At 33.1% G+C, this 14,580-nt stretch overlaps 1 protein-coding gene across 1 annotated transcript in view; it reads right to left on the bottom strand.

The window, feature by feature from the left end:
* Window positions 1-14,580, bottom strand: part of IGF1R (insulin like growth factor 1 receptor) — a 375,287-nt gene that overhangs the window by 23,492 nt on the left and 337,215 nt on the right. Inside the window, exons 15-19 of the mRNA XM_074295044.1 lie at window positions 12,978-13,083; window positions 12,209-12,279; window positions 7,005-7,234; window positions 6,537-6,647; window positions 2,175-2,334 (exon numbers count right to left, since the gene is read on the bottom strand). Of these exons, the coding sequence (XP_074151145.1) occupies window positions 2,175-2,334; window positions 6,537-6,647; window positions 7,005-7,234; window positions 12,209-12,279; window positions 12,978-13,083 (678 nt within the window). The remainder of the gene's footprint in view (window positions 1-2,174; window positions 2,335-6,536; window positions 6,648-7,004; window positions 7,235-12,208; window positions 12,280-12,977; window positions 13,084-14,580) is intronic.

Raw genomic sequence — 14,580 nt, 5'->3', positions numbered from 1 at the left:
TAATTCCTTTCCAGGTTACTTTATCTAAGATATTACTGTACATCAACTCTTCCTTTCTCATGGCAAACTGTTCTTTAAATACTTTCTTTACATCGATTTGCTATTTCCTCAAGAGGTTAAGCTTACTTTTTGAAAATATGCAAGGGCAAAAGTACAAGAGAATCTTGGACCTTAATTAACATAATTTTCCTACACAATGTTAAAGGCTAATAAAGTTACTATTATTTAAAAAAAAACACATTAGTACATATCCTTCTTGATACATGAAACATGGCTCCAGGAAAATCCAGAGTGCAAGATTCTGGCCTTTGAGTTAACTCAGTGCCATACAAATCAGAAAATGAAAGAATGCTGGATCCTTCCACTGAGGAAAGGCTATAAAGTTTTTGCTTAATATAAAATTTTAAGTAAATTGAAAAAAAGGCCATTCCAAGAAAAAAAATTTGCAAAGAATTGCCAGAAGTAATAATAGTGATGATAATCATATTAATAGTTTTAATTATGATAATGTAATAATAGCTAACATTTGATCATGTTCCAGGAATTGTGCTAAATTTTTTATAATTATTAATATTATCCCTATTTTAAATATGAAGAAGTAGAGTCAGAGTACAATGTCTGGAACCTAAGTGATGCTTAATAATTATTTATTGATCAAAAATATTAAAAGGGAGGTAAGAAAAAATAGTCATGTGCATCATAAAATCAAGTATGTAATAAAATGTTTTAGATTTTTAAATTTTGTTTTGTTCTGTTTTTAAATGAGAGTAGGGTATATAAAGAGAAAAGCAAAACTTGGCAGAAAAGATTCCACTCTAAGGAACTCAGGAGAACAACCAACTTTTCCATGGGTCCTCTGTTTACCCATTTACTTCTTTTTTGGACTGACATATCCCTCCTCACCTCTTTGGCTCTTGTCGAAAACCCCAGTGAAATGGTTCTTGGTCACTACTGACTGGTCTATGTGAGCCATGTGTGCTATAACTTTTGCCATAAGGTCTTTGAAAGCAGCTTTGCTCCGTATATGCAATCTAGGCTTACACGCTAGCAGGTGTTGAATGAATATTTCATGACAAACATAGTTTTGTTTAACCTGTTCATTTACTCAGTAGCACATAGTTTTATTTGTAAGAGCAAATGCAGAAACACCTGTTTTGGAAATAATTCTTGAGGAGCTATTCATAGTTTCCTAAGGGAGGGGGAGGGAAAACCATAAAATATCTCATTTAAAAATTACAGTTAAATGCTATTATGTGTGGGGAGGTGGGGGGGTAGGAAAACATTCCATTAAAAACTATAGAGAAAATACATGAAAAAGTTAACTTCTGAAATCATTTTCTTAGACTACAATATCTTTCTTATAATTTTTCCCTTGTGCTTATCAGAGCCATCATATGAAAAGTGAAGAAGCTAGGCTGTTTCCACAGCAACACCGTAGTTTTATTTGGTGTATGTTTTCCTTGGTGCATACTAAAAATAAGTACACTTAAGATGGAAACAGTGATCACTAGAAACAACATCACTAGCCAACAATCTAAAATTCACTTAGGACCTCTGCTTTTGTTTTGTTGTTGCTTATCAAACAGGTCTCTAAGTGAGGTCCTGCCTCATGCCTGTCTCTCTGATTTCCGGATAGCAGCACATGCGTCTCCATTTTCATTAGAAATATTAGTAGTGGGAATTTATATACACACCACCCTCCAAAAGTTGGGAGAGTCTTTGACTTAGGGGAATCTAAGTTTAACAGCATAGGAATGCTACCACAAACAAGGATCACATAAGACAAAATGGAAGTGTGTCTGGAAAGATAATTGAAGCAGTCTATCTAGAGTCAAAACATAGGATACCTTGGAAGAAGGAAATAAAAACAACTGCAGATAACATAGCTTAGCTGAACTTTTGCAAGGTTATTGCCTATCACATATTCAAAATACATAGACCAGAAAAGTATGTTGCTGAGCACCTATTCCTGGAAATCATCATCATGAATAGAGCCAAATAGCAAGCAAAGAGCAACATATTTCCTTAAAAAACAACCACAACAACAACATCGAAAAACAAAAGTACTTCCAAATCCAAACTAAATCTAAATTAATACAAGAAAATCTAACAGAAGTATAAAAGACTATTTCCTTAACATAGCTGCAAAATTGGAAAGGTAAAGAAAAACACACCTCCGATTTTGACGGTGAAATCTTCAGCAACCATGCAATTCCTTGCAGCGAGATCCCTATGGACAAACTTGTTGGCATTGAGATATGCCATACCATCAGCAATCTCTCCAGCCATCTGAATCATCTTCTTTAAAGTTGGAAGCATCTGGCATGGATTATTCTGATGGAGAGCAATAAAGGATTCAAATGTGAGAAAAATTGAGAATTTGTCCTTTTGAAAAGCTGTAATGCCTTTTCTCAATTCTATCACCACAAGTCAGTCTGCTAAGGAATCAGCATGTTATTATGTAGACCATAGCATCTGTTTAGTGGTAAAATCATGTGCTCACTCCCTAACCACATCAAGCTCAACAACAACGAGAAATGCCAATTAGCACTCCTTTAGACCGGGGATTTCTATTTTGGGAAGTACATAAAATGTTTAAAGTGAAACAAGCAATTTTTGGTATTAAGAATTCTATTTTACTCAAGCACCTAGAAATTTATGCTCCTTTTAACTCAATGGTTTACCAAGGACAAAATATAGTTAAGAGAAGGTCATTCTAAAACTCATTTGAATGTCCATGCTTTTGAGAAACAGGGAAAATATTCAAATATATAAATCTCCTGTCTTTTTTTTTCTTCTTTCTTTTTGCTGAGGCAGTTGGGCTTAAGTGACTTGTCCAGGGTCACACAGATAGAAAGTCTTAAGTATCTGAGGCCAAATTTGAACTCAGGTCCTCCTGACTTCAGGGCTAGTGCTCTATCCACTGCGCCACCTAGCCACCTCCTCAATTTTCACGTAAACTTTTTAATATTCCTTTTAATTTTCCTTTTTACATTTAAATTCCCTATTAATATAAGCAACCACTCAGTCAATTGTCATTTGCTATTGTTTGTTATTGTTTTTCATTTTCTTCCACGATGGGGTTTTCTTGGCAAAGATACTGAAGTGGCTTGCCATTTCCTTCTCCAGCTCATTTTACATATGAGAACACTGAGGCAAGCAGGTGATTTGCCCTAGATCTCACATCTAGTAAGTGTCTGAAGTCAGATTTAAATTCAGGAAGATAAGTCTTCCTGATTCTTGGCCCATTACTCTAACTACTGAAATACCTGGCTGCTCTATTTATTGAGTGTCCTACAAGCCATGCATTGTGCTAAGTGCTGAGGCTTCTTACAGAAATTAGGATTATAGACAGGACTTAATGGAAGCTTTAATGAAAACCAGGAGGTGGAAAGAGTATCTAGACATGGAGAATAGCCAGTGAAAATGATCAGAGTCTGAAGATAAACTGTGTGTCATATGTGAAGCATAGCAAAGACTCAGTGAATCACAGAATACATGGAAGGGGAATAAGGTATAAAAAGACAAGAAAAGAAGGGCTTTGAATGCCAAACAGAAGATTTTATATTTGATCTTATGGAGTCACGACATTTACTGAAGGGGGATAGGGATGTGTGGAACAAGATCAGAAATGCACTTTAGGAAAATTAATTTTATAAATGAGTAGAGGAGAGAGAGATGTGGAGAAGACCTTGAGGTAGGAAGAGTCCCTAGCCAACTCCTGCAATAGTCTAGATTTGAGTTGATGGCAGTGTCAAACGACAGAAGGAATATATATATGAAAGATGTTTAGACAATAAAATTAAATCTTGGCAATAGCTTGAATATGAAGGATGGGAGAGAATGAGAAGTTGAAAATAAGAGGTAGAATGGAATTTGAGTGATGGAGAGGATAGCTGTATCCTTGACAATTATACAGGAGTTCCAAATGAGTGGGGGGTGGGGTAGGGGGGTGGAAGGCAGAGAGGGTTTTGGGAAAAGAAAAAAAGTTAATGGGTTTAACTAAGTTTAAAATGTTTATGAGTCATCTAGTTCAAGATGTCTAAATACAGTTGGAGATGTGGGTCTAGGGGTTAAGATTTCATTTTTTCAAACCTCTGTTCAAAAGCATTAACTTTATTAATCATTTAACTCTCTAATGATATAGGATGCCCTTCTTTTTCCTACTGATACACACCTTATATTTCTATAAATAGTTTGTAGTTTAAAAATCACATCCCTTTACAGTATTTGAGCTTGATAATCTTGTGAACTCCCTATCCCTACTTTAAAAAATAAATAAAAACCAGAGCAACAAAAATTGATTTTTAACATATAATCTATAACTTGAGTAGTAAGAAGAATGCAAGTAAATCTATTCATTACTTTGAGGAGATTTTTTTAAAGCACACTACTGGAACGGAAAAAAGGGAATTTCATACCTTGTAAGATATCCACACTGAGCTAAATATGAATAGAATAACTCTTCAACTACTTAGTTATGGTAACTGTTTCTGATCCCACAATGTATTCCTCAAAGACAAGCTCAGTACTCTCGTGTTTTCAATTATTTATCATTATTTAAAAATCATAAAATGCTGTTTCATGTAACTAAGGATGAACAGTTTTATAAATAATCTTTCATTATCTTTTCTTTTCTTGATTCAATATTTCCCTTCCATTTTGGGTACCTTTTGTAGCATTTCTCAAATGTTTTGGTCTTTTAAAGTTTAACTTTTTGAGTGTACACACTTCAATTTTATAAATTATTGTGAGATACCTTTCTCCCCACCCCAAAGAGCTTTTATTAATGAAGGCTTATCTACAGATAGTTACTGGATTCAAAATTAAAATGCCTTAGTAGTGTTATGAAAATAATTTTTACCTCACCAACCCATGAAAGGATATCTGGGATCCCCAGATAGGACCTTGAAAACCATTGTCTTAAATACTATATGTGTTTATCGAAAAATCACAATCCATAATTGATTTCAAAGAAAGATTGTGTTTCTTTTGATCAATTACAAAGCTGATATGGTGTTTCATTTCTCTATTACAAATTGCATCTCTTCCATTACACTTGAGGAGAAATCATTACGCTTTTGAGAAACATTTAAAAGATGTGGGTATACTAAAGAGAATGGACAAAACAGGCCTCTCATTTCAAATATCTTATGCTTCTTGTTGTTGAGCAATTTCAGTCATGTCTCATCCCTCATGACCCCCATTTGGAGTTTTCTTGATAAAGATATTGGAGTGCTTTACCATTTCCTTTTCTAGCTCATTTTACAGACAAGGAAACTGAGGCAAACAGGGTTAAATGACTTGCCCAGGATCACACAGCTGATAACTGAGTTAGGATTTGAACTCAGAAAGAAGTCTTCCTGACTTTAGGCCCAGAGCTCTGTGCACTATGGTGTCATCCGGCTGCCCAAGTATATCACTGGGTAATACTGAAAGAAAATGAACTGCTATAGAAATACAAAATTAGGAAGTCAACATGAAGATCATTGTTTAATATCTTCATTTTATACTTTAGGAAACATTTCCATAGAGGTATGACTTTCCATAAAACTTTTCCATAAACCTATTAATGGAAAAATACCTTGCTCTCCTAATTCTCAATCTCTGACTAAGGAGTTGGTAGTAAAAGGAAAAGTAGAGAAAGACAATTGGGCAGAAAAGTTGAGAAAGTAGAGACCTTAAAGGCTTGTTGTAGATCTTCTTATAATCATTTAGAAAATAAATGTACTTATAACAACCTTTCAACGTTAATGAACTTTTTTTCTCTCAATGTAAACTGGTATGCATCTGAACTTATCCCATGTTTAATTTTCCAACAGACCATCATTCAACACCAAAAATAAAAATGTTCTTAACAACTGAATTGTAATTGTAGTTCAGTGATCTTCAAAAGTGTAGTATAGATACATTTTTAAAGCAGGAGTTTTTAGTTATTCGTATCTTCAAAGACAACCCATTCAAAGTCCTTGAAGAATTAGATACACAGACTGTTTAAGATACAATGAAATCATCAATGAATCATTCTTTGGAACTAAAATAAATAAAGTTCCACTTGAGAGATGGTAAAAGTTCATATTTAATGAAAAATAAAACAAAATTGTGCTCAAATAGAGAAAAGCTAATATAACAGTATTCAGGAGAGATGGGGACATGTAGGTTTCTGCAAAGCAAATCCTTAAGTATAGGGAACGGAAAGAATGATCTACACAGCAATTGCCAAAAGTGGGTCAATGCTACAAAGAATTCTATACTTCTATCAGGCCCAATTGAAACAGTTAGTCTGCAGCATTTAAAAATGTAATAGAATTACTGGTAGCAGTGGTAGTAGAAGAAGGACTAGTACTAATGATGTTAGTATTTCTGGTGGTGGTGGTAGTGATAGTAGGAGAAATAGTAGTGGTAGTAGATAGTAGATAGAGAGATAAGCAGTAGTTGAAGTACTAGCAGTGGTGATAGTGGTAATAGTAGTAGAAGTAATAGCAGTAATAATCGATGCTGATATAGTTTTTAAAAGTATGCAAATAAAAACTGACCTCTGTTTCTGGCCTCAGAGATCTGAGGTAACTTTTGAGATCCCCTCGTGTCATCAATTCCATAATGACTAATGTTGGCTGGCCCTGGGACACTACTCCAAGTAACCGCACCTGGAAGGGAAAACCAGATGACTCAGATCTTAAGTTCACACAGTTTTGTTCCCATCTTCTCTACTACTAATACTATCTTCCAGAACTGCTCTGAGTGATGATGAGGAGGTTTTAGAGCATAAAATACAAGAGGGCTCTAACATAACTCTGTATCACATCTAGCATGTGTAGCATGCAGAAGCAGATACAAAGTAATGATATCAGTGATCTCTGGTTACTGTTTCCAAAAATGGGTAGCTAAGAGGTTAACTCTAACTATGTATACATAGGAAATAAAAAGTTTCTTTCCACAGTTTTTTTCATTTTAGATTTCCCCTCTCTCCAACACTGCAGCATCTACTAAGATTTTACTCTTACCACGTGATGACAATTGAATTCTTTCATTACTGAAGCTTCATTGAGAAATTCAATTCTTTCCCGCATGCTTGCTGCTTCATTGACTGTTTTGATGGCCACTCTGGTTTCAGGTTCATCTTTCACCACACCCTTTGCAACTCCCTCATATACCATCCCAAATGAACCTTGCCCAAGTTCTCGACTCATGGTGATCTTCTCTCGAGGTACCTCCCACTCATCTGGAACATACACTGGAAAAGAAGAAACAGAAGGCATTTCATTTAAATATATTTAAAGGGAAAACCAAAACCAAACAAAACTTTTCCAACATATGAACATGAAACAGATAAGCCACTGGCCAATTTGCTTAGGACATCAATAACTAAAATCTTCAGAAGAATGATGTCATGAAACTCATGTAAGTTCATCTTAGAGTTCTGAGGGCTTCTCATGAAAAAAGCCAGTTAAATTTAGCAAATCTCAGTATTTCATGTATCTGTGATTTCAGTAATAAGAATTTTCCTTTAAATAATATAGATTCTAACTTCCCAACATTTTGCTAAACATGAAATCCTAAACTGAAAAACAATAACAAAAAGAATCCATTAGGTAATGGTCAAATTTTTAGAAATGGACCTATTTGAACTTAGGCTGATCTTCAGATGACAAATTTATCACCAAGCCTGGGCATTTCTAGCCTCATTGACTATTTTCTGTGTTCTACATAATTTTCAGAAGAAGAAATCAAAGCTATGAATGAAGTCATATGAAAAAAAATGTTCTAAATCACTGATATGGTAACACAAATTTTAAAAACTCTAAGGTATCATTTCACACTACCATGACAGAAAAAAATGACAAATGCTTGAGGACATGTGGGGGAAAAAAAGTACTAATATACTCTTGATAGAATTGTGAACTAATCCAACCATTCTAGAAAAAAACTTTTAAATTATGCCCAAAGGGCTATAAAACTATGCATACTTTGACCCTCACTAAAGCTGTTTTTCAAAAAGAGGAAATACAAGGGAACCTATTTACAAGGAATATTCATAGTAGCTTTTTTCATGATGCCAAAAAATTAGAAATCAAAGGGCTATTCACCTATTAGGTAATGGCTAACCAAGTTTTGCTATATGATTGTGACAGAATACTATTGTTTTGTAGGACAAGATGACAGGACATATCCTGTCAAGAAAAACTTGAGAAAATGTATATAAATTTTCTGATGTAAAATGAAGTGAGCATGACCAGAAAAACATGCATAATAACCATAATATTGTAACAATAATGAACTATGTAAGACTTAGTTATTCTGATCAATACAATGATCTTCTACAATTCCAAAGAACTCATGATGAAAAATGTTATCTACCTCCAGGGAGAGAACTGATGAACTCTGAATGTAGACTGAAACAATTCATACTTTATTTTCCTTATTATTATTATTATTATTACAATAGGGCTAATATGGAAATGCTCTTTGCATAACTTCACATATATTGCTTGCCATCTCATTGGGTAGAAGTGAGAAAGAGAATTTGGAACTCAGGGTTTTTTTTTTTTTTTTTTTTTTTTTTAAATCATTGCCCTTCCCTCACCCCCCCAAAATAAAAGAGTTCTGTGTTCTGCTGGTTAAGGCTTCCAGATCTCATAGTATCATCATGCTAAGACAAATCACTAAAGTAGAACTTTAATGAAAGAGATTACAATATTGAAGTTTCTCAAATTGTGAAGTTCTAAACTTAACAAATAATTATTATATAAAAGCACGTATGTAAAAAACAAAACAAAATGGAGGTCTTTTGAAACTCTTAAAACACCAGACTTGAGATATGGTTTGGGAAGTATAGCTCTTTATCTGGTTTAGCCCTTTACTTCATCATCCAATAGCAAAATAAACTGAAGGTAGAAAAGAGAGTCACAAAAGAAAAAGGATAAAAAGAATTTCAGAAAGTTTGTATCCTGCCGGTCTTTCTCCATGTGGAGAGTTGCCAAACCAAAAAAGAAGAGGATTGAGGACAACTCTAAAATGGGCAGGACAGCTATTTCAGTTTTATTTTATTTTTATTCTAACAAATATTTATTGAGTGCTTACCACATGAAAAACCCCAGATCATTTTAACTTCAAGACACAGGAGCTAAATCAATCTAATACAGATTTGGGTGTAGAAATTCTAAGGTAAAATAAATGCTAATAATAGGTCCAACAAAGAACTGGCTAAAACTAGAACCAAAAAGCACTATTATTATGTAATTTCTTGGGTGGAAAGGAGGTGGTTAGGGCAAAAAGGCTCCATTAGGACAGGATGAGCTTGTAACTGTACTTATGTGGTCCTACTCATTAGAAATCAGAGTATTTCAGGATAACTAACTTGATGGGAGAGAAAATAATTCTGTAGCAGACAGGCTTTACTATAGCTATTGCTAATAGTTTCTCTATAATAGAATCAGGTCTCAAGTATTATATTTGATTGAAGTCTTCAAGGCAACATTAGACATAATAAATACCAGTTAAGAATCAACCATAGGAATATTTATAAATTGGAGCTATAAACTAATTCCTAACTTTCCTTCATAAGAATTTAATATTTATAATGTACAAATCTTTAGAAATTTCACAAAAAACAAGTTTGCATTCCATACTCTTGGATGGTTCACCCTAAAAAAATAAGGAGGTAGCTCACTTAAAACTAGAACTATGAAAGACTACCCAATAGATAAGACTATTTACAATACTCCCTTAGGTTCTATAAAAGTCAGGGTCCATAACCATTTATCTCAGCAAAGTGGTTTGCTTTTTAATCAATAAAACAAGAAGTTTAAACAGTTAAACTTATTTCTTGGAGGGGAGGGCCTCTGAAATCAATGTATTCTCCACTTTACACATTTATCCATGAGAAATCTACTACACTAAGCCAAAAAGTATATAGTTCAACCAAAAACCATAAGCTTCACCAATCACCTGGAAGGTTGCATGAAGAATACTATCAGCTCTTTTCTCTTGGATATTTTCAGTGTGTTCTGGGAAATGGTTATAATCAAGTTCATTTTAGGGAAAAAGTGGGTTTTTAAACTACTTCTGAATCACAATGTCACTCTGTCACCTTTTGAGGAAACCACCTTGTATTCTAATCATTAAAAGGCTGGAGAGATTAGGTTCAAATGAGGTAACTGTTCTAACCAATGGGTCTATCTGGCACTAAGGTTTTTAAACCAAAGTTGAGTGACATTTTAAAAAAAGTCAGAACAGAGACCCTCAGTTATCAGAATTATTCATTATTCTCTCAGTATAAAATCAAAATCATCACAGAATCTATTTTGCTACATTAATGCATTCCTAAATCTTACTTGATATTTCACTGTCAAAGCTACAAATAAGCAAGCACCTTCTGTGCTTGGTTTTATTCTGAAATAATACAAATCCTCATCTGTCTGTGATATTTTTGGTGTAGTCTTTCTATACAAAAGAGAATACAGTAAATTATTTCTCATTTTCTCATCTAGTCTATGAACTTTCACTTCCCTAATTTATATTTACTACACATTATTTGCTAACATAAATATAAAGATTTCCTAACACTTATGGTACTTTTAAACTTTTTTAAACTGCTCTCACATATGTCATCCAGCATGTTAATAATAATCACCAGTCACTTTCATAGTATTAAAAATAAGGTTTTCTCCCATATTTCTTATTCTGTTTAAACTCTTTAAGAAGAAAGAAAACTAATTTTATCTCCATATTCTTCCTTCACTAGCCATAGACATCTTCTCTGATATCACTAGACATGATCCTTTTGTTTCAGGGTCTTCATTTGGTTACTTTAATATAAGAAGCCATGATTTCATTGGGACTGATGCAGCCTACCCACAACTCTTTCTTATATTAAGTAGGAAATCTTTATGAGTTGATGTAGACCAAAACAAAAAGCATCACTTGGAAATCAACAACTAAATGATGATGGGCCTTTCATTAATTACTTGGATGACAGGAACACAATTTATTTCTGGGGTCATATACAAAAATTTTTAGGTTGGTAGGATCTATAGTATCTAAAGAATACACAGCCTTTCAAAATCCATTGTGACCTATATGCTAAGAACCCAGATGGATCTTTGGTGAAATCTGAAAAAAAAAAAAACCCAAAATCAAAAACTGACTGCTAAACCATATTCAGGAATGGCCAAAAGAAAATGTAAGGGGATAGAGATGTTAGGTTTTATGATATTGGTGAAATGGGGGAATAACAGACAAAGGAAGAAAATAAATTCCAGTAAAATTTTACTATAAAGATAACAAAGAAATATGAATATTATAAAGAATGTCCTTGAGCAGATAAAAATATTTTAAACATATAAAAACCATCTAAATCGAAAATTCTTTTGCCATCATCATAATTATCTCTTTTCTAGAAATGAACATTCTGATATCTAGAATCACTTAAGAATCTCTGTAATATTAGCATCACATTTCATGTAATCAAAATGATCCCAATATGGGTTACATTCAGAAATGTGTTTCTATTACATAGAGTGCTGAGGTCCTCTATTATTGTGATTTTTTTGGGGGGGGACTATTTCTTTCCCTTAAAGCAATGATATTGTATGACTGTGTCTACCAAGCGAACCATTTGGATAAGACCACCCTTTTTAACCTTAGGTTTTAAAAAAAAACAAACATATTAGCAATGACAGAATCAATGTTATCTTCAATCACTTAGTAGGACTTTGTACAAAGCATTCTCTTTATATTAATTTTAGATCCCTCTTAAGTAAGAGGGTGACAATGATATTTGTGAAATCTCTCTCAACAGAACTGCTTGTAAAATAAGAATAATTATAACAACAATAATAGCAGGTAGCATTTTTATATTGCTTTAAAACTAGCAAAGCTTTATTAACTTATTTAATATTTTATTTCATCTTCTAACAATCCTTGGAGAGATAGGTGCCATTATCTTCATTTAGTAGATAAGGAAAATGAAGCAGACAATGGTTTAATAACCTGCTTAGGAAAAGAACAACTAGATGGATTTGAACTCAGGTCTTCTTGATTTATCTGTTGTGCTACCTAATGGTTTCTTAACAACATATAACCATAAAATGTCATATAAATGTGAATTTTCATAATTATTTTTTGCAACACTATGGGACATGTCATTTCCATTAGTAATAGCCCAAATCTAAAATTTACATGTGTGTAAATATGTTTAAACACTTACCATCTGCAGCACTGAAGTACTCTGGATTGACAGATGCATATAGAACTCCATTCCCTAATCTGTCACTGTTTCTGTCAAAAGATTTAAAATGTAATTTTTCAAACTCTTACACATATGACACCTCCATCTATCCTTCTTCCTCCATTCATACCTCTTATTTTATATGTTCTATTAAGTACTAACAGGGAAAATGAAGGATAGCTTTGATTATGATAATAACTTTAATATATTTATAACTTCTAAATGTATCTTTGTACATAATCCCATTAGTTTCTTTATAATTTTAAGATCATTTTGCCCTGATTATACTAGAATAGCATACATATTCCTAAAAATGGAAAGCATTTTTGGAAAAACTCCTAAGTTTTAAGTTCTTCATGAAAAAAAGAAAAAAACAACACTTTTTTTTTTCAATTAAAATAAAAGAGGTCATTTGGCAAAAGGGATCATATCTTGTACTTGAGAATGTTACTTAATTCAATAAGTGAAGCAACTTTACTTAATTTAAAAAAAAAGCTTAAATCCACATATAAAACAATTAAGAAAGATTTCATTAAGTTCATATCTTACTTTTCTTTAAAGAATATGTAAACTGAAGAACATATTTTCTAAATTATGCTATTTCTCCTTTTGTAAGGACTATAGTTAAAGTCTTCAATGAGACTGATTTACAATATATTATTTTTTCAGTAAATAGAACCAAACCACCATGACTCCCAATTTAATGTTCAAACATTCAATGACAGTTTGAGAAATATGAAGTTCTTACCTTTTTTTATTGTAGACATACCACATTATCAGTATTCCACCAAGTATAAATAATCCTGCGATGGGGAGAGCGATCATTAAGTGAAGGAAGTTTTCATAGTCTGGTGCTGCAGACACGAGGAAATGAAATACATTAAATAACATGGAATGTTTTTATTTTAATCAATTAATGGGATTTAGGAATTTGTCCAACTTCTTTAATACCATTATCATTCCCAATATCCATTCCCCCAGAAACCCTCTATGAAAATCAATCAGATATTCTGGAAAACAAATTAACTTTTTCTCCCCCTTTTTGCTGAGGCAATTGAGGTTAAGTGACTTGACCAAGATCACACAGCTAAGGAATGTTAAGTATCTGAGACTACATTTGAATTCAGATACTCCGACTTCTGGGCTGATGCTCTTTGCACTGCATCACCTAACTGCCCTTAACATTAAGATCTTCTAGCAAAAAAGCAGAAGCAAAACAACTCTAGATATCTTATAAGTGAATGTTCAGAGGACTGTACCAATCTTTCCTTCTAAAGAAATTTTTAAAAAAGGTATTTTGAAGTGGTGAAACATCTGAATAAGAAAGTATTGTATTTGCATTTTAATACTTAGGTAGCCATATGGAACAGTAATAGAAAAGATTTTGAAGTCAGGAATACCTGAGTTCAAATCCAGCCTCAGACACTGTATCTCTATGACCCTGTCTTAGTTTCCTCAATGGCATCTATCTTCCTAGGGTTTTTGTAAGGATCAAATGTGATAATATTTGCAAAGCACTAAGGCACAATGCTTGACATATTGCAAGTGCTCAATAAATGCTTGTTTCTACATTTCTTCTTTTAAATTAACATTTCTAAAATCAAACTACTTCTCTTTCTCTCAAAATTGTCTCCCTTTTCTGACTTCTCTTTTTGTCAGTGGCACCATCATTCAACCTGTCACTCATACTTTTAAGTCATACTGTCACCTTTAACTCTACCATATTTCTACATCCAATAACATGTGAGATCTTGTCAATTTTTCCTCCAATCTGTTAGCATGTATTTATCTAACAATATCTTTAAAACTGCTCCTTCCTTTTTTTTTAAACACATTACATTTTTATTGCTCTTTTTTAAAATTACCTTTTCTATAATTGCTGCCTCTTCCTTTAGTGAGCAAGCTTTTGTAATCAGATTAGTTGTTTTTTTTTTAATGAGGAAAAAGGAAATTCAGCAAAACTAACCAAAAGTTAACAGAGTCTGAGAATACAAACAATGTTCCATTTCTAGATTTCTCCAACTTTAGAAAGAGAGCTGGAAGAGCCTTTCTTCATCTTGTTTATAGGGCCAAGCTTTATCATTTTAATCAGTGTTCATTTGGGGCAGAGAAAGGGAGAAAGTTGGTTATTGTTTCCTTTTACATGGTTGTTTGTCATCATGAATACTCTTTTTTTAGTTTTGCTTATTTCACTCTGCATCAATTTATATAAATCTTGTGCTTTACAGAATTCTTCACATGAACTGTTTCTTATGGAATACTTATCATGTATTACACTTGTGTTCTACAATTTATTCAGTCATTCTCTAATCCAAAGCTTTTTAAACTATGGGTCACAACCCCATATGGGG

Source organism: Sminthopsis crassicaudata, chromosome 2 (genome assembly GCF_048593235.1).
Source record: "Sminthopsis crassicaudata isolate SCR6 chromosome 2, ASM4859323v1, whole genome shotgun sequence".
In the NCBI taxonomy this organism is placed as follows: domain Eukaryota; kingdom Metazoa; phylum Chordata; class Mammalia; order Dasyuromorphia; family Dasyuridae; genus Sminthopsis; species Sminthopsis crassicaudata.
This window is presented reverse-complemented; position numbering and strand designations above follow the sequence as displayed.